Below are 18,867 nucleotides of genomic sequence, written 5' to 3'. Positions count from 1 at the left end.
TCTTAGGGCGTGTGTATCTGTGTGTATGCATCTGTGCATGTATGCGCACTCATAGCCCACATAATCATTTTCTAGATGTGTACCCATCTGCACATGCAAGCCACCATTGCAGTTCCTATTGTAGTTCAGGCTGTGACATCAACCTAATGGTATATAGTCATTAGATATGTACATCTCCCCCTGTGGCCATCAAAATCCATCACAGCATCTCTCCAATGGCCTCATTTAGCTTCTATGCCGTACTTTGATATTACCCACCTGGGCCGATCAGATAAGTTATACATGGTTTTACCCAAACACAAAAGAACACTTGGAGCCCCAAGCAGATGCAGTGCTAGGACGAAGCCTCAGTTTGCTTTAGAGGAACACTTCTGAGTACTGAAATGGTGCATGCAAAGCTTAGAGGGATTAAAAATAAATGGAAATCATTTTTTAGGGGAAAAGGAGACCATAGAGTTTAGGTTTTATCCACTTTTATTTGCAATATGACCAATATCCTATCATATTCAAGTGTGTATGAAAAAAGTTAAGTCACTGATTTTTTTTCTTTTGTTGAAAAAGCTAAATACAATAAGCATTGGATCAAGGCACATACAAGACTGGCCAAAGGGCATTCAATGCACTTTGGTCTTCAGTTGTAAAGAACAATTTAACTGTGGCAACGCAAAAGTGGCTTGAATTAGAAAAAAAAAATACAAATAAGAATTATATGAACAAAAAATAATTGACACTTCATATTCCAAATAGAAAAGAGCCCAAATGTGTTTTTTGCCATATTTTTTTTCTGCCCACAATATATTTATTTTGTAGGGCAACGTTTTCATGACTTGGTTAACTGTACTGAGGAATATGGTAAATGCTGTTTCCCTTTTACAGGACAGGCAATATTGATTTCTGTTATGTTTTAGCCCATCCCTTTTGATCTTACTGCAAATTAATCTTTCATTAGATCTGTGTGCTTAATTTGCAATGGATTTAAGATTCTGTGCTATGTTGCTGCCTATTCCAGGACAGAGAGGAAGTAATAGATATCTGTTTCCTAAACGTTGCAGTGGATTTTTTCTTTTAAAGCCTGGCAATGTTCTGGAAGGAGCAATAAGGATTCCTAGAGAAACCTAGAGGTTTCTGTGACACCACCAAAGTGAGTTTGTGCCTCTGCTTCTTAGAGTTAACAAAACACTTGTGTCTGTATTTTCTTTGATCACCTATGCCCTATATTCCCGCAGTCTTGTTTTTTGTTGTATTTTTTTCACTGACAGCAACATAGCGATAGTTTGACCTGTGCTTATACTACATGGTTTTCTAAAATCTGATTGTTCAACACAGCAATGAAAACCCACTTTCACAGTTGACAAGTCATCATATCTCAGTAGAGCACAACGTTTTTTTAATTGGTCTAAAACCATAAGTAAAGGAAGTACAGTACAAATGACTACAAATATCTAAAATATAGAATTGCAGTTTGTGGCAGCATACACTGATGGCTCAGTGATGGCCTGCAATCAGAACCTTTTCTCCTTTTAATAAATTGTCCTTAAATATAAATTATATGGCAAATGTACATAACGATGCTTTCTCAGTCTTTTCAATCCAGTGTTTTTGCAAAAGACCAAGCAGTCTCCAAGTCACTCATTCGCAATAAAATGTCTTTGTAATCCGCACACACTATCATGAATGAGAGTAGTCTGAATCTGGTATTCCACTGTCTCTGTAGCTTCTGTTGTTGATGCTGTTTTCGCTGTGCGGACTTTTGTAAAGACTTAAACCATTTGGAGGAAAAATTGTGTGTATCACAAATTCCTCCTTGGAAACAGGCATGTGATTTATGGGAATCATTTGAAAAGAGGTCTCTCTAATCTCCAAGATGGAGTTGTCCTTTTTTGTTCCAGCTTCTGCATAATCGTCCTTCCGTCTGCGTCCTTTGTTGTACGTGCAGTTCCTGGAAAATAAGGAACCGTTCCTGTGGACATACCAGCACACCAGGGCCAACATGATGATGGCTAGAAGGGCCACCGCCCCTCCGATGATTGCAGCTAAAGGCAGGTTGGAATTTTTGTAAGGCTCTTTCTCCTGCTCTCTGTTCAAGGTTGTGGTGGGATTGTAGGCTTTCAGGGAACCAGTTTCTGTCTCTATGCAAACAGGTGTCTCGTCGGACAGGTAAATGTTACTTGTCTCCATTGGAACCATGCAAATGCGATAAGAGGATTCTGGCTCCAGAGCTGTGAGCAGGTATTCTGTTCTCTCCCCTTGGACAATGGTCTCGGTTATGGATCCGAAAGCAGGGCTATGGCCCAGCTTTAGCCAACTGAGCCTCAGGGCTGTCATGGGCTGAGATACTCTCCAAGATATGTGTACTGTCTCAGCGCTACTTGATTTGACGCTTATTGTGATGATCTTACGACTAGATGGTGTCGTGCTACGATAGTTTCTTCCCAGATCTGCACCCTTAACCACAGGTCTTTTAGTCACATATGAGGGCCACTGGGGTCGAGAGGGTGGCAAAGTGTTTGAGACCGTGCTGGTCTCATATGTGGTTGGAATCTCTGTGTCTGAGCAGCCAAACAGCTCAGTGGATAAGTCTTTGATGGCCATCCCTTTGACTTTATCGGGACCCTGGCACATGAAGCCACGCACATTGACCTTAGATGGAAGAGTGCGCAGCCAATCACGGACCCACTTCATCCTGCAGTTGCAATGCCAGGGGTTGCTGCGCAACAGCAGTTGGGTAAGGTTATCCAGGTCCTCGAATACCCCCATGGGCAGACTGCTCAAGTTGTTGCCTGACAAATCCAAGCGGTACAGCTGTCGCAGAAAAGCAAAGGCACCTGGTGGCACATGATTGATGTGGTTGTCTTGAAGATTTAGCTTCTCTAGACTTGAGCCAGGCAAGTTGGCAGGTGGGGACGTCAGGGAGTTTCGTACCAATGAGAGCTCGGTCAAATTTACTAAATTCACCAAGGCCATCTCCCCGATGCCCCTGTTGTTCAGGAGGTTGCCATCCAGAACCAGTCGCTTCAGGTTAATAAGATCCTGCAGTGATGCCTCTGAGATGGATGAGATGCGGTTGTCATCAAATCGAAGCTCCTCTATGGTCATTGGCAAACCGGAAGGTATGGTGCTTAGGTGGTTCCGGGACAGAAAAAGCAATCTCAAATGATTGCTGTCCCGGAATGCACCCTCTTCGATGCTGACAGCTGACACAGAATTGTCATCAAGGTGTAATTCCTCAATGAAGGGAATCTGTGCCAGTGAGGCATGGGTGATAGTCCGTATATTGTTCTCCTGTAAATGAAGTTCCTTGACATTAAGCGGCAAATTGGTGGGGAACTCATCCAGGTTGTTGCAGTATAGGTAAATCTTTTCAACACCGTTTAGCCTTCGTAGATCTGTAGGAATCCCTGCACTTTTGATGCGGTTGTTTTGGAGAAAAAGTACTGTAGCATCCTCTGGGATACCTGAAGGGATGGAAGTCAAGTCCCGGTCATTGCAATATATGAAAGTCCCATCACACCGGCACTGAGAGGGACAGGAGGCTGAGGTCATCAATGGATTGGCCAGGCCAAGCAAAAGCCCAGCTCGGATGAAGAAGATGAAGAAGGACATGTAATTGCTTGCCATTGCTAATGTCCGCTTTGCAGTTGTTGCCCTTGGAGAAAAAAAAAAAAAAAAAGAAAGTCAAAATCATGCTGTCTGAAGAAAAGGCAATGACCTGCTCTAATTGCTGCTTTATGTACAGTGCCTACAGCACCTCTTTCATAGTAAATGATTCAATTTGAGACAAAGAATACTATATTTCTGCTGCTGAATTAATGAAAAGAGCCTATTAACATTTCCAATGACATGAACAAATGAAAAACTATGGTAGCAAAACATGCCTGGGGTGTTTATTTAGATTCAAATAATTTTATTTGAAAACAATACAAAGTAGTAGAGAAAAAGAATAAGGGATTAGAGGAAAGAGAAAAAAAGAGGACAGAGAGGTTCAGAAGCAAGTCTAATTGAAGTGGAAGGATATTCCCAATCAGCCATGGATGTAGATAACAAATCCTCAAACCCACTAGCTTTCCTTGAATGAGATGCTTGTGTGTGAGAGGTTTTATCTTTTTCTGTGTGTAATGTAATCGCAGGCTCTTGTTGTTTTACACATTTCTGCTGTTAGCTGGTGCATTTCAAGGCTGCTTTTCAGTGCTGAAAACTGGTAGAACAAAGTCAGGCCTAGTTGATTACATTTTGGAATTTCTACTTATCTTGCCCTGTTTTTCTGCAGAAGTTTTGTCCTTTGTGAGACATTGACTGAGAAATAAATAAATATATATATATATATATATATATATATATATATATATATATATATATATATATATATATATATATATATATATATATATATATATATATACACTTTTTTTGATTTATTACTTTAACATTTTCCTCATTCTCTCAATTAGTGAATGCATATAATTTAAAGAAAAGGCGTTTAACCACAGCAAGAACATCCATATTTGTCATACCTGATTTAGAAATGCCAGCTAATCCTCTGCAGCCACCCAAAATCCAATGAGGCTTTAAACCCTTCCTTCTATTCTTTCAAGAGATGTTTGTCCGTCTTGTCAAAGGGGTCTCTTTGGTTATATCCTGACCAGGCTGGTATTTGCTGAACTGATCCTTGTTTGTACCGGTGACCTCCTGTCTTGTATTGCAGCATCCACAGTTCATGCAATCAAAGGCTTTGCCATGGTAGATAAACCTATAAAGCAAGTAGCTCTGCTTCCAGCCAGACCTCAGGCAGCCTTCTCAGTGCAGACATGCAGTTTCAGTGAGTGTAATCACAAAAGAAAGGAATAAAACAAAAATAAGGCAAATAAAAAAGGGCAGAATCCTTTTTTAAGCTGATTCCTAATTAGACTCTTTTGTGAGTCCTCTTTGAGAAGTGAATTGCTCCTGTCTCTCCCGAAGCAGACTGGTCATGGCGTTAAGGCCACTGTCCGTCTGCAGTACGGTGGGCTCAAATCCAGGGCGGCTCGGTTCTGAAGTCAGGCTCTAAAGTCAGGCCCGAATCTTGTAGTCTCACTCCCGGCAAGAGCATGAATAAAAATATCCAGCCTCGTGGCTTGAAAGCAGAATCTCCTGTGCTGCTATAAGCACTCTGCCTCCCTGGCTTGTTTCACAAACCTGTGCCCGATGTGTAGACGCCCATTCCCTCTCACATGCTGAACGTCATACCTACAGGGATAGAGAGGAAAAAAAAGAAAAAAGTCAGCATGAGCAAATTCTTTCATTATAGACAGCATGTGACATCTGAATACATCATGACTCCAGAAGATATATGTGGCCTTGTTGAGAATGACTTATTGACTATGAGTAATATGCTTTTAGGGAGCGTTTATTTAATTTTAAGATGATAGTGCCAAGGCTGGGATTGAGTCAGACAGCAATGCAGCCAGCTTTAACTGGCTGCTGTCCTTCAAACTGAGCATGTTTCACATCGCAACAATATGCTGATGTAAACTGATAGCTCTTTAACTTCTGTTTTCATGGTCTGCACCTAACATAAGGAGTACACTGTAATAGATAGAATGTATTTTTTTTGGATCGCTACAGCCTGCAGATTGCTTCACTGCATTTGAGACTTATCAGATGATAGGGAAGGAAAAATAAGAGGGGTGTGTGGTTCAGATGAGAATTTGAGAGTCCCTTAAGCTTATTGGGTTTCTGTATATCTGGGGATTTCTTAGCCTCTGGGTAAATGACCACAGAGAAAAGCCCCTGGGCTGCAGTCCTTTGATAGTGGACACTGTTTGTGAAACCAGGATTAGTAGAGATGTTGTGGGGATTTTTATAAAAACCTTTCTTTTTGCTTGTCTTAAGCCTGCACTGCTGGGATAACTGAATTTGTTGTTTTGTTAGCCACTAACCCTGACACCCCCCTTCTAGTTTTCTCTGTGGCAATTGCTGAAAAGAATTCCTTTGCATAAGAAAAGCAATCTCTGTTTGGACCCTGCTAAAATGTCTGAAAACAGCTTCCTCCTGCCTGATGACGCCCTCCACTAGGCAGCTCATTCAGAATAGCTTGAGATGCTCTGGAAAGAGAAGGTGAAGGTAAAAGTCATGGTGAAGCATATTGCTGCTGAGGTGTCGAGCAGCTACCAATGGTCCCTCGGGCTTCCCCGACAGCACCTGAACACAACACCCTCGCACTGCTCAAAAATGTACATGCTAGATGAACACGCTTTATGACTTGCAGTCTCATGAATACCCAAATGGGATTCTCATGTAAGTCACCTCCGGTGGCCCCAAGGAGACATGCGATCTGCACCTTCCATACTGTAATTTCCCATGGTACATCTTTCCCGTTACACAAACTGACAATAAACATTTCTACAACTGACAGCCATCACCACAGTTTGTAATACCCTTCTGCTGACCTGCAATTGGTAACCTTTCTGTAAAACACATTGGGGTATGTCAAGCAACTTTGAAACATTTGTAGAGAGTGACAAGGAGAGATTAGGGAATTGAAAGCCCTGTAACTTGATTACAGGTCTCGCCAGCATGGTCTAATAATACACCTCATCCTTCTGTTGAGCCTAAGTGCTCCATGTGCCAGCTATTGTATTAGTAGGTTAACAAGAGCACGGAAACAGCAGCTGTGACCCTACTTTAAGGACAGGTGATAGCTGACGGTGAACTTTCGGAATGCTGACAGAGACCAGTTGCTTGCTTTTGGTAAAATCCTAAAACATTTGATTAATGATTATCAGATACAGCAAAGGGGGAAATGAGTAGTTGCAGCATTGGCGATATAGCTGGTTAGTGATCAGCATGCAATTTTTCCACTTTTCTGAGGAAATATTGTATTGATTTGAAGAATTATGTGTTTGAAGTATCTTGCTGTTTTTCAGAAGTTTGATAAATAACAGTCTGCAAAATTCTGTGGAAATGAAATTGCTTTTGCTTGATTCACTATACTGAATGTAAATCATTTCCTAATACAGGGGCAGGCAAAAAAAAAGTTGACGAAACACAAGAACCTTTTATCTGCCAAGGTACTTGAAAGTATCAGGGTTCACCCACAGGTTGCTGTGTATTTCAGGATATTTCAGCTGAAATCTTACTCGGGAGACTTTGATAAAAGCACAGGTGTCTTGGGAAATATATGTTAGCTGGTATTATGTTATGGCCGTAAAGGTCATACAGAAAAGAAAAAAGGGCAACTACCTTATACGATTCACCTAAGCTTGCCATGCCAGCTGTCTCAGTGGGACATGCAAACCTTGATCTGGCTGGAAGATTGGCTGCATTATCATTTATTCTCCCTCCACCCCCCTGGCTGCTCAGATTTCACTCAAGTGGCAGTGGTCCATTGTTCATTACAAGTTAAGCATAAGGGCCCTGGCCTTTGCTCTTCTGCTTTACTGAACTTCTTTCACTTAGAATTATTAGCTTTTTCACATTTGGTTAAATCTTGCAGCCCCTTCTCCCACCCACCGTTCATAGCTAGAGAGAAAGACCACTGAATGTGACGGGCACCTCTCACTATTGCCCTAATAGGCCATATTTGCCGTTAGAAGATCATTCTAATGGCCAGGCCTGTTTCTGCTCCATTGCTCTGCTTGAAGTGATGTTCAATCGAGCATCCTGGTTAAAATGGTTGCAATCTAAAGTACCCTTTGCCCATTTAGTGTCTTATGGTAAGAATGTTAGGGTTGGGGTATTGAGAAATTGATTAGAAAGCATTTAAAGGGAAAAGTTATGATTAAAAAGCATAAATGTGCAGAGATTAAGAGATTAGTTTTACTAATTTTTAATTTTAATACACAAAAACATAATTATACAGAAATATATATTACACCTTTTTCCCCTACATTTAATAAGCTAATAAATAAAAAAAAATAAAATAAAAATAAGCTAAAGCAAAATGTGATATTAATGGATCTTAAGTGTCTTTTAAATATAGACTTGATGTTTTCTGTTAGTTCCCAAAAACGCTGTCACATTTGGTCAGTACTCATGCATGGAACGGAGGCATTTAGGATGAAATTGAATTTGCACTACCATCATCTTTGCTAGGTCCTGGGCTATGATTATGAAAAATAGCTTTATGGTTTTCAATAGATAATAGATTCTGAACCCCAGGCGGGATTTGAACTAAATGCCTCTCTTTGTCGTGTATCTTGTGTCCATGAAGCCATATCAAGCCTCTCTGAGCCTCGTGGGCTGAGAGATGAAACATTTCTGACTGCGTATTTGGAAATTAGATAAACGGTTTGTAAACGGTTTTAACATTATTTTAAGAGACCATTGTATTAGTGGCTCCCCTCTGTGTGTGATTTTGGGGCAGATAATCAGCATGATTTTTTCCCTGGCTGGTGTTCAGGCAGTGAGAGTGGATTCTAGGGGAGACAGGGGGTCTTTTTCTTTTGTACTGCACTGAAAAGAGAGTGGTCTGAGGCAGCTGCACTGTTTTCCCCACTTGGGGGTGGTAGGTGCTTCTGTATCAGGCCTGTGCATGTCAGATACACACACACACACACACACACACACACACACACACACATACAGACAGACAGACAGACACTTGGAGGCTGAAACAGCGCTTTAATTACCACATATGTACCCCCTGCCTGGGTACAGGGGGCAGCAGTTGCCGGACATGAGTGGAAAGGGTTGGGCTGATTTACTGCACTGAACTTTTCTTGTTTCCACAAAGCGGGTAAATTCTGTCTGTAATAAAACTCAATTGACAGACCTCTTTGGGTTACTCTTACTTAGTGTTTTTCTTTAGAAGAGTATATTTCCATTTAAGCTATACAAATTTTAAATTTATTTTAATGATCAGAAATTTTTAAAAGAAGCTTTTTTTTTTTCGATGGTGTGTTTTAAAGTAAGGCCTCTACGAGGTCAGAGGTTGGTTGCTGACATGAGTGGAGAATTCTACTAGACGATTTGTTTTGTCCTCAATACAAAAGGGTGACAGACTTTTTTTCTGAAGGCCTGAAAGACATGACCATTTTATGTTGACTCTGAGTGAATGCCACGGACCACTGGGTTTAGCCTCCGGCATTCGTAGCTTGAAACAAAGAGTGCTATCTGCCTGGATGCCAGTAAACATACACTGGATGTTTAATATATGTGTATTAAAATATAGAACATTTGTTAGTTTTATTTATGTGTATTAGTGTCTAAAAGGAAACTAGTATTTAATCTGTTTAAAGCTTGGAGGTGTGGTATTTGTAAATCACTGATACAAATTGTTTATGCAAGCGAAAAAAGACTGCCACAGAGTGCTTTGACACATCTAACAAAGAACAATAGGTTATTTAATTTTATCACCCTCCTTACAGAGTCAAAACACACCATTTGGGGTTCTCTGCTATTGTCATGCTAAGAAACTAACCTCTCTGAATACACATCTTTTACTGCAGTTGCATATAGGAAGCTCGAAGCTAAGGAAAACAACTTGCAGTTAGAGGTAAATTAGAGATTTCAAAAAGAACTACGTTCTTGCATCCGTGTCAAATTTGAGTGTTCTTCATGGCGATCATATAAACTGATTTAATCATTTCTGATTGAGGCTTTGGATCTTATCATTTTACAGTCCCTCTCTCTTTTTATCTGCATAAAACTATTATTTCAATCTTGACTTCTGCCTAACATGAAAGCTTATCTTTTTAGATAACTTGGAAGGCTACATAAAAGTAAGGAAATTCGTTTGATGGGAAAATCCAGAAGCAGCTGACAGCCTCGGATCTCTTTACTGCGCCACACACTCACTCTCTCATCGAACAGCACAGGGCGCACATTTATTGCGCGCCAATCTCGCAGTCTTTTGAGTTTTCTTTAGTATTCCAAATTAGAACGCGACCCTCATAATCCACGAAGCTGTTTGCCGCGCCGCCAGCGGCTTCTATAATGGCAGAGTTCTAGTTTTGTCGCGTAGCGCAAGGCGTACGAAGTGTCACGCGCCGCATCCCCGATTCCCCCATTCTTTATTCCAATCACTCTCTCATCGCGCTTCCAGAGCGCAGGTTGGGCATTATTAATAGATATTTCCTCATTTGTAATCGATGTTTGTTCGTTTCGTTTGCGATAAGCCTCTCACACAGGAACAGATTTACGACGCAGCGCGTGAAGTTTAAGCGTTCCTGTTGATTGCACGCGCTAAATATACAGTCTGCATTGCGTTTCCCCCCTAAAACAAGGATTAAGCTCTCTATACGAGACTAATTGAAATGGTGTGCTAATAAGATGCATGTTATGCATATTTATTGCGTTCATTTGCTCGGAGCGGCATCAAGACTTAAAGGGGTAGTAGTTCACTCAAAAACGAAAATAAAAATTGTCTAATTTCTTATTATTAGAGTTGTTCCTAACCGATTTATGCTTGACAAAATCAACCGTAAAATTGTGTTTTAGGTGAAGTGACAGCCTAGGTTACCATTCACATTCATTTAGACTAGAAGGAAAAAAAAAAAGATGCATTGAAAGTGAATGGTGACCGAGGCTGCAAATCCTTAACATCTATTCTTTACAAGTCGTTTTGTGAGCCAGGAAAGGATGTAATGGAGGTTTAAAACATCATAAAGGTTGTTCATTTAATAATAGCGAACTATTGTTCAAAAAATGTTTGGAAGATGCACATTGAATCTGAAAAGCCAAATGAAGAGCTATACATACTGCTGAATTTCATGGCTACTGTAATTGTGTGAGTTTAAATTGCTATTGCATCCCTCTCAAATCCCTGAGGGTCTGTCTAAGTTTAGAATAAAATGCAATAAAATCGGATTGTGGAAGTTTAGAAGTTAAGTCTACAACGTGAAGCTTTTTTGTGAGTGACTGAGTTTAGTTATAGAGGCAAATCTGTTCTATGCATGTTTTGAAGGTATACTTGATAACATCAGGGTGATGGAATACACATGGAAAGGGTTAAAACAGCCCATGAATAAGGGGAAACCCATAAAAACACACTTACCTTCCAAATCAATATTTTCAAAAAGGGAAAAATCAAAAACAATATCCTCAAAAGAATAAAGTCAGTCCGTAGGATAAATCCAGTGCGACGGCAGATGAATTCAATTCCCAAAAAGAGCCCAATGTCAGAAAGGCTGAGTAACAGCAATGGTGCGAATAGCAGGGTGTGTTTTTATTTCCACACACACTTGTTCACATATACACACACACACGCGCACACACTCCTTTGGCTCAGAGAGAGACAAGATAAAGAAGACGGCAGAGCTGGTCAGCTGCCTAGAGCTCACTACAAGTGTGAGGTTGCATCTGCCTCCAGCTCTGCTTCAACACAGCACTGATGTCATCTGGGGGCGGGGCTTGTGGCTTCCTCCCCTTTCTCGCCCTCTCTCCCTCTCTCTCTCTCTCTCTCTCTCTCTCTCTCTCTCTCTCTCTCGCTCTCCCTCTCCATCATGCTATATTTACCGTGGCCGCTAGGGGGAGCAGGAGAAAGAAAGATGAGGGTTGAGCAGCCTTGAATGGGCAGCTTGAGTGGGCACTTCAATGTCTTTTGTTGAAGGCCACCAGAAGCATCATTTAGACTATAGCTTTCTATGTGTGTGTTTGAGCATTAAGAAATCTAGGTTACATGTTGATCATGCTAAGGAAAAACTAAATAATTCATCAGCCCTGGCATGTGCTTATTTAAATTTAGACTCTTTCTTAGATTTTTGTGCTTCGTGTGTGTTTGTAAGTGAGTGTGCTTTTAATGGTGTCTAAGTTTCACAGTATGAATGTTTAAGCTTGGAAGTCAGGTATTATGTTCAGCTTCATTATGCTTCATTAAGTACTGTTAAAGTTATTAAATTAGCTCTCTCATAGACTAGCTGTACAGGAACACAGCCTGTGTCAATCTCTGAAGTGCTTTTGAGGACATTTGTACTGTCGGGTCAGTTCCTGACCTGAGTGGACCCTTCTGCATGAGTGGACATTGTGATGTGTCTAAACTCTTTGCCTGCATATGGTTCTCTTATTAGTAAGGAAGTAGTTCACCAAAAATGAGTCATTGTTTACTAAACTTTATAATGTTTAATTACTATCTTGGTTTTGTGTGAATAAAATACAATTTTAAAGCCATTTAAATGTATTGAATGCCAGTGAGGCTTTCAAGCTACAAAATAAAAGCAAGAGAAGATTGAAAGATTGTTCTACATGGATTTGCATGCTGCATTCATCTGCCATTATGGTTAAATTAAAGTGTACTACAGAAGAATAGAATATAGATTTAGATATGAAGAGTTCAGATGCAAAAACCTCTTAATGCCATCTGAAATTTTCCTCTAAAATGAGCATTTTTATCAGGCTCCTGTGTGTATGTTCAGTAATATCACTTTTATGCCAAAGAATAAGTCCTTTTCCTGGTCTTTAAAGTGAAATATTATAACATAAACAAAGGAGGATGAAAATAATGTTCCTTTTTGATGGAAATTTCAGATGGTACTTAAAGGGTTTTGCATCTAAACTCTTTATATATAAATATATTATGTTGAAGAAGGGTTATACAGGTTTGGAAAGATGTATACAATGAGGCTGTAACAACATGCACATTTTTCAACAAACATTTTTTTAACTACACTGTAAAAAATTATATGATCAATTAGTCCTGACAGCATATGCTTTTAGGTCATTGTAACTTATTAAACTAAGGTAATCATGTTCTAACTTAATTTTATAAGTCACGTAATCTGTTTTAAGTCAGTTTAACTTTAATACAAGTTATAACATAATATAGACTCATTAGGGTTAATTTGATTCAGCTTAAAAGTTTACAAACAAGAGTTTTTACAGTGTAGATCATGCAAATAACCTTTTTTGGTGTTAATAGTAAGGCTGTGGCAACATGGGAATTTTTGAATCAATTTAAAAGTTGATTATATGCTTTTCTTGTCCTTTGCTAAAATGTCATTAAAAATCACATCAGTCATTATTATTATACATGATATAAACTTAATAAACTTGTATAACTTCATGTATGTACATAAAGTTTAGGTTCAATGTCACATATAATAGATGTCAAATATGTAAATAGTATAGATGATGTTAAACAATTCAATGTAATATACATCTTATTGAGTAGTTTTACAAGCATCCTTTCGAAGATTAAGCTGCTAAATAATGTCCCGTCCACCCTGGACTTTTACAACAGGTCTAGGTGTCGTGTTTTTAGGGTCAAAGGTGGAGAAGCAAGGCATAGTCCTTGGTGCCAAGAGGTCAGTGCAGGGCATTTTGGGCAGAGGCCCGTCTGTCCCCCCGCCTCAGGACGGATCATGACTCCGGCCTCTGCATAGACCCTTCCGGCACTTTTTTCCTCTCCTAAATCTGACTAGGCTTTGTCTGTCATCAGTCCTTGATTGACTCTTAGACGTACAAAGGGCCCCAGTTGAGGGCCCCAAGAGGGTCCGATTACCACTATTTCAATACAGTTGGGGGAGTCTTTGGTTGGGGTCATCTGTTGTTTGGAAGGATGAGCGTTCCTCATCTTTCCAAGAGATGCCATTTTGTTTTATCTCCTCCATCTCAATGTGTTTTGACAACAGACATGACTTTGAAGGAGCTCAAGCCCTTCGCTTCTTGTTGCGGTCTTCTCGTTGAATGTAGTTTGGGGGTGGAGACGAGCATAGCTAAGTTTATTAAAGCACTTGATGCGGTTAAGTGCTAACAAGAGCGTTTTTAGTTCAGGCTTTATGCTTGAAGAACATCTGACCTCTGCTTTCAGGGATGTTCACGGTACATTCTTTGCGTGACGAGCAAATAAGTTGCATTAAATCGGCCTTTCATTCTCTGACGCGTGTTTCTTATATGGTGCTTTTCACTTGAATGGAATTTACAGCTCGAGTGTGCCAAAATCAAAGCCATACCTAAAGTCGCTCTTTTCAAAGAATGGTTAAAGGAGTTGTCATTCTGATCTTTACACCTCGAGTGTATATTTCATCCCCCTGGCCCATTCTCAAACAAACAATCCTGAGCTCAGCGCTGTGCTGTCCAGATCCAGGAGATTTGTGGGGTATTTTTCTTGGGTCTCCAGCGACTCCACTTACACACATAATGTTTACCTAGCTAGATTGGGGACATACCAGAGAATACATTTGTTTTTAAATAAGCTAATTATCATTATTGCAGACTAATCGGCAGCACAAAAAAACGTTAATTATTTGGTCCAGCAGTCAGTTTTTTATTTATCTGTATTATTTAGTCATTTTATACTAAAGCGAAAAAAAAAAAAACACAACAAAATATTCCATTTAGACAGCATCTCTGAATGGAAATGTATTTTTCAGGTATTTTTAATGATCGTCTTAAAGTATTAAACAAGTATTTTTTATAACAAATTAGCCAAAGTATGGCTTAGTAAGCACACATGTACTGTGTCTAGAATACATAGTTGCAGGGCTTTCGAAATGTTGAACTCGTGCCCAGTTAAAGGCAACTTGTAAACGCTTGTGCCAAATATCTGCTTTGTGTCTTATTCTTGCTATATCCTTCTGGTTCATTTCCATAATCGTTCACCATGGGCAATTAGCAGCGATCTCTGTGCTGCTGACTTCTCATCCTCCCTGCCACTTCCACAGAGACCTCCGCAATATGGCAGAATGTGAATTGCAGGATGGGGTCCAGCTTCATGAAGTAGTGTTCATGCTCATGACAGCATGATAGAGTGGTGATGAATTATTTTTTGCCCTGTAGGACCAGACCAACTAGTCCATTCCGAGATGGGACGTTACCTTACATGACAAGTCAATACAGTCTCCTCCGAACCCCTTTTTCTTTCTTTTTTTAAATGCAGATACCAGATGTTTAGCATTAACTTTCTTGGTCTCTGGAGAATAAGGATCTCCTAAACAGCAATAACAGTCCCACCAAGCTAACTTCCTGCTGTTCAAACCCGAACCAAAGGTCTGAGTCAGCGGTCAGCACTCTTGTGTATTTGTGAGGAATGAGCAGATCTTCACAAATAGCCCTCAGGGTTGTCTTCTCCATTTTCCCCTTTGTGTCTGTCGCTTGTTTTTCTAAGGACCTTCTTGTGTTGGCCGCAGGGATTGGGGGGTGGGCTCGGGATGACATGTCGACTGTGTGGAAACCGCTGGACCCCCCAGTGGTAAATGAGCTTTGAAACAATGCTCTCTGATCAGATTAGATAGCCCACCCCTTTAGCCAGCCCCTCCCCAGTCCAAACTACTCTGTTAAGGCCTATCAGTATTGCGAGAGATAAAAGATGGCATCAGCACACAATGAATCCACAGTCTCGCCACTCCAGCGCTCTAATGTAGCTCACTCAAGCACCCCGCTCTCTTCCTCTCCAATGGTTTACTGTTTCAGCCCTAAATCTGTAATTAGCCAAATAACAATCTTCTCACTCCCTTTCAAATATAGAAGCCTCCCCGTCTTCACAGTAGGAATTTAGCGATGCAATTGAAAGTCTCCTGAGGACTTTTGCTTTTGTTTGAAACTCACTAGTTTTCAAAAAGTTTTCAAATGTGCTGGAACAATATTCTTTTCCAAAAGTAGTTTGGGAAATTATTTTAATCTGTTCATTATTTTGTTGATTCACTTTATGCTTGGGTACGTACGTTCATAGGTGAACACATGCATTAAAGTAATAGCTCAGCCAAAACTGAAATTCTGTCATGATTTACTTTCACTTCTACTTTCAAACCTGTTTGAGTTTGTTTGTTCGATTGAACACAAAATACAATATTTTGAAGAACTTGTAACCTGTAACCTTTTCTTTTTCTTTTTTTTTTTCTCCAATGAAACAGTATCTTTATTTAGGTTCAACAGAAGAAAGAAACTCAAGGGTTTATAACCACTTAGTGTTGAGTAAATGGAGTAAATTTCCATTTTGGATGGTCTATCCCTTTAATGTATGTATTTATGCATGCATGTATGAAGTGAAATGCGTATATTATGTCATTATACTCATTTCATGATCTGTTGAAATTCTTGATTCTGATTGGCTGTAAGGTATGCAATAAACTTCCATCATAGTTCAAAATAAATGCTCATTAACAGAGACCATAGTAACTCAGTTACAGTCGAGTGCTCTGATGTGTGGTTTACATGGGAGCTGATGGGGATTAACCTATTCACAAATATGCAAAAAATATTTGCAAAGAGGTATCTGACAAGTTACCATGAGCTATTAGATAGGAATGTGTCATTTTCATACACAGACACACGATCTCATGTTTTCACATGCTTTTTCTTATGACTGCTTTTGACTGAATAATGCAGGGACTAGGTGATCCGACATGTCGAATTTAGAAAATGTTGTTAAATATAACCTGAAAGAGCAAAGCTAGATTTAACTTTTAACTTGGTAAATGACCATGCGTTGTATTTATAATTGTTTTTAATGCATGAAAATCTATTTATTATGCATACATTTTATGATTCATACCTTTAATTTACAGTGTTACACTCAATTATAAATTATGCTTTATGTAACAGACAGCATAGATCATTTTAAAGCATACACTTTAAAGTAGTAATTCACTACCTGACAAAAGTTTTGTCGTCGATCCCAGTAAGAGCAACAAATAAATAACTTGACTTCTAGTTGATCATTTGTGGCATAAGGTTTTTTTTTTTTTTAACTGCATCTGTTGATCTGCATCCCAATCATCACAAATACTAAAGAAGATCTGTTGGAACCCAATATTCTCACAGAAATCAGTCAAGTTTGGTGCAGGTAAATTATGGTTTGGGGTTCTATTCAGTATTGGGGCGTGCAAGTGATCTGGAGAGTGTATGGCAACATAACAGACTGAGGTTTCAAGACATTTGTGCTGCCCATTACATTACAAACCACAGGAGAGGGAAAATTCTTCAGCAGGATAGCACTCCTTCTCATACTTAAGCCTCCACATCAAAGTTCCTAAACACAAAGAAGGTCATGGGGCTCCAGGATTGGCCAGCCCAATCAACACATAAACATTATCGAGCACGTCTGGGGTAAGATGGAGATTGAAGATGAATCCAAAGAATCTTGATGAACTGGGAGTCCTGCAAGAACACTTTCTTTGCCATTCCAGATGACTTTATTAAGTTATTTGAGTTATTGCAGAGATGTATAGATGCAGTCCTCCAAGCTCATGGGAATCATGCACAATATTAATTCTTTTTCCTGCATCATGACTTTAAGTGACAAGACTTTTGTCTAAGTCATACCTTACTGTCATAATTAAATAATTAAAAATCAATGCATGATCCTATTTTATTTTGGGGAAGTGTAATCTAGAGGCCTTTGCCTTTCATATAAGCCACTTCTGATACCAAATGATCAACTAGAAGTCAAGTTATTATTTGTTGTTCCTAAAACTTCAGTAGTCGATAAGACTTTAGTCAGGTAGTCTATATATATTAAATGTATCAATTCTATACAATGTTGAATTCATTATTTAAGATAAACTACTTCCATACTTTTGACCTGTACTTTTTCATCTGGATATTTCTCTTGGCCTGTCAAACTTTATACTACTTCAACGTGATGTTGGTCAATATTATAATCTATTTGCATTGCTGTCATTTTTATCATTTATTGTAACCCTAATATCCTCACCTCTCTGTGTTGAGGAATTTCCTGCTTCTCATGATGGTGGATTTTTATTCTGTTATCAAAGGAAGCTCACCGGTGGGTTTTAGTTAGTTTCGGTCCTCAGAGAGGAAGCAATGCTTAATGACATTAAAGGTTCGCTGACACAAACACACACATGGAAATTGTAGATAAGCTTTGATAAAGCCGCATTCTCAGTCATTACAGACCTATTTACTTCCGCTGGCTTGGCTCGATTTCAGGAAGTTTCATTTGGCTGAGATCGGGACAATAAGAGTTACACAATGATTAAAGCAGTTGGTATGAAGTTTATTATTTAGTAAACTAGGTGCTAAACAACAGTTCATGCCTTTGTTCATTTGCTGCCTTCATGAATTTTTATGAAGCGGGAAGAATGCAAATAGGCTTTGCTTGAATCAATTTTTAATCACTGTTGGTCTTTATTTCTGCTAAATCCTCCAAATTTTTATTTTTCTCTATCACCCATTTTTTTTTATCTTGAGATATGACAGAAACTGTAATTTAGAGCTGCTCATAAAGACTTGCAGCTATTATGAGTAACATATACTAAGAACTTTACAACACTTTAAAGAATCACATCTGCTGTGAATCAGCATGCCTGAGAAAGACAAGAATGAGCCCATTGTGTTTTCATGCTCTCCAAATGAAGCTCAAACAATGCTGTGTGAGCTGTGTGCTTTTTACGATGTCTCACCTCGCGTTGACTTATGTTGTATCTACAGGAGTGCTACAAGTCTGCCTTCAATTCCAGACGCTTTTTTCTTTGTAAATAATTTAGCACTGTTTGCAGTGGAGAAAAATCATTATTGGTAATGAACCTTGAACGACTGAATAATAAGTGGCTTCTGCAAAACCTTCCAAATTTAACTCTTGAGCTTCAAGCACAGTCAATTTGAGTCATCAGGCATTGTTTACATAAACTTGTTAATTTACAGAAGTAAAACCTTGCTTTGTTTCCCTGTACGCAGCCACATTAAACTCGCAGAAATCACAAACTCTTATTAAAAACATCTGAAGGTCCCAATATTTTTCAGATCTTGGTGGGTGTGACGCGGTTTCAAGTCAAAACACAGTTTGTTTCAGAAGATTGAAACTGCTTGCCAAAAAGTATTTCTGGTGAAGTTAACATAGATTGGTATTCTATTTGGTCATGGTGATTTATGTAATAGGTAGGTGTGCCGTTTTGGCCATGGACATTTTCTCCAGCTCATTTTGCCTGTTTAGTTCTTTGAGATTCTGCATAGAAACACTGAAGAGCTCATTAATAGTAGAAAAAGTGTTAAAGT

The 18,867-nt window shown here is 39.3% G+C and overlaps 2 protein-coding genes across 3 annotated transcripts in view; one reads left to right on the top strand and one right to left on the bottom strand.

Moving 5' to 3' along the window:
* The window catches only part of macrod2 (mono-ADP ribosylhydrolase 2), an 865,478-nt gene that overhangs the window by 115,050 nt on the left and 731,561 nt on the right, over nt 1–18,867 (top strand). The window lies entirely within an intron of this gene.
* On the bottom strand, nt 457–11,265 carry flrt3 (fibronectin leucine rich transmembrane 3). Its single transcript, XM_056470915.1, has 3 exons — nt 10,973–11,265; nt 4,512–5,223; nt 457–3,646 (listed from the first exon to the last, which is right to left on the bottom strand). Exon 3 carries the CDS (start codon nt 3,616–3,618, stop codon nt 1,669–1,671), a length of 1,950 nt encoding a protein of 649 aa, XP_056326890.1. The 5' UTR covers nt 3,619–3,646; nt 4,512–5,223; nt 10,973–11,265; the 3' UTR covers nt 457–1,668.

The sequence above is a fragment of the Danio aesculapii genome, chromosome 13 (assembly GCF_903798145.1).
Source record: "Danio aesculapii chromosome 13, fDanAes4.1, whole genome shotgun sequence".
NCBI classification, from domain to species: Eukaryota; Metazoa; Chordata; class Actinopteri; order Cypriniformes; family Danionidae; genus Danio; species Danio aesculapii.
Note: the sequence above shows the minus strand (reverse complement) of the source record. Positions and strands in the feature narration are given on the sequence as shown.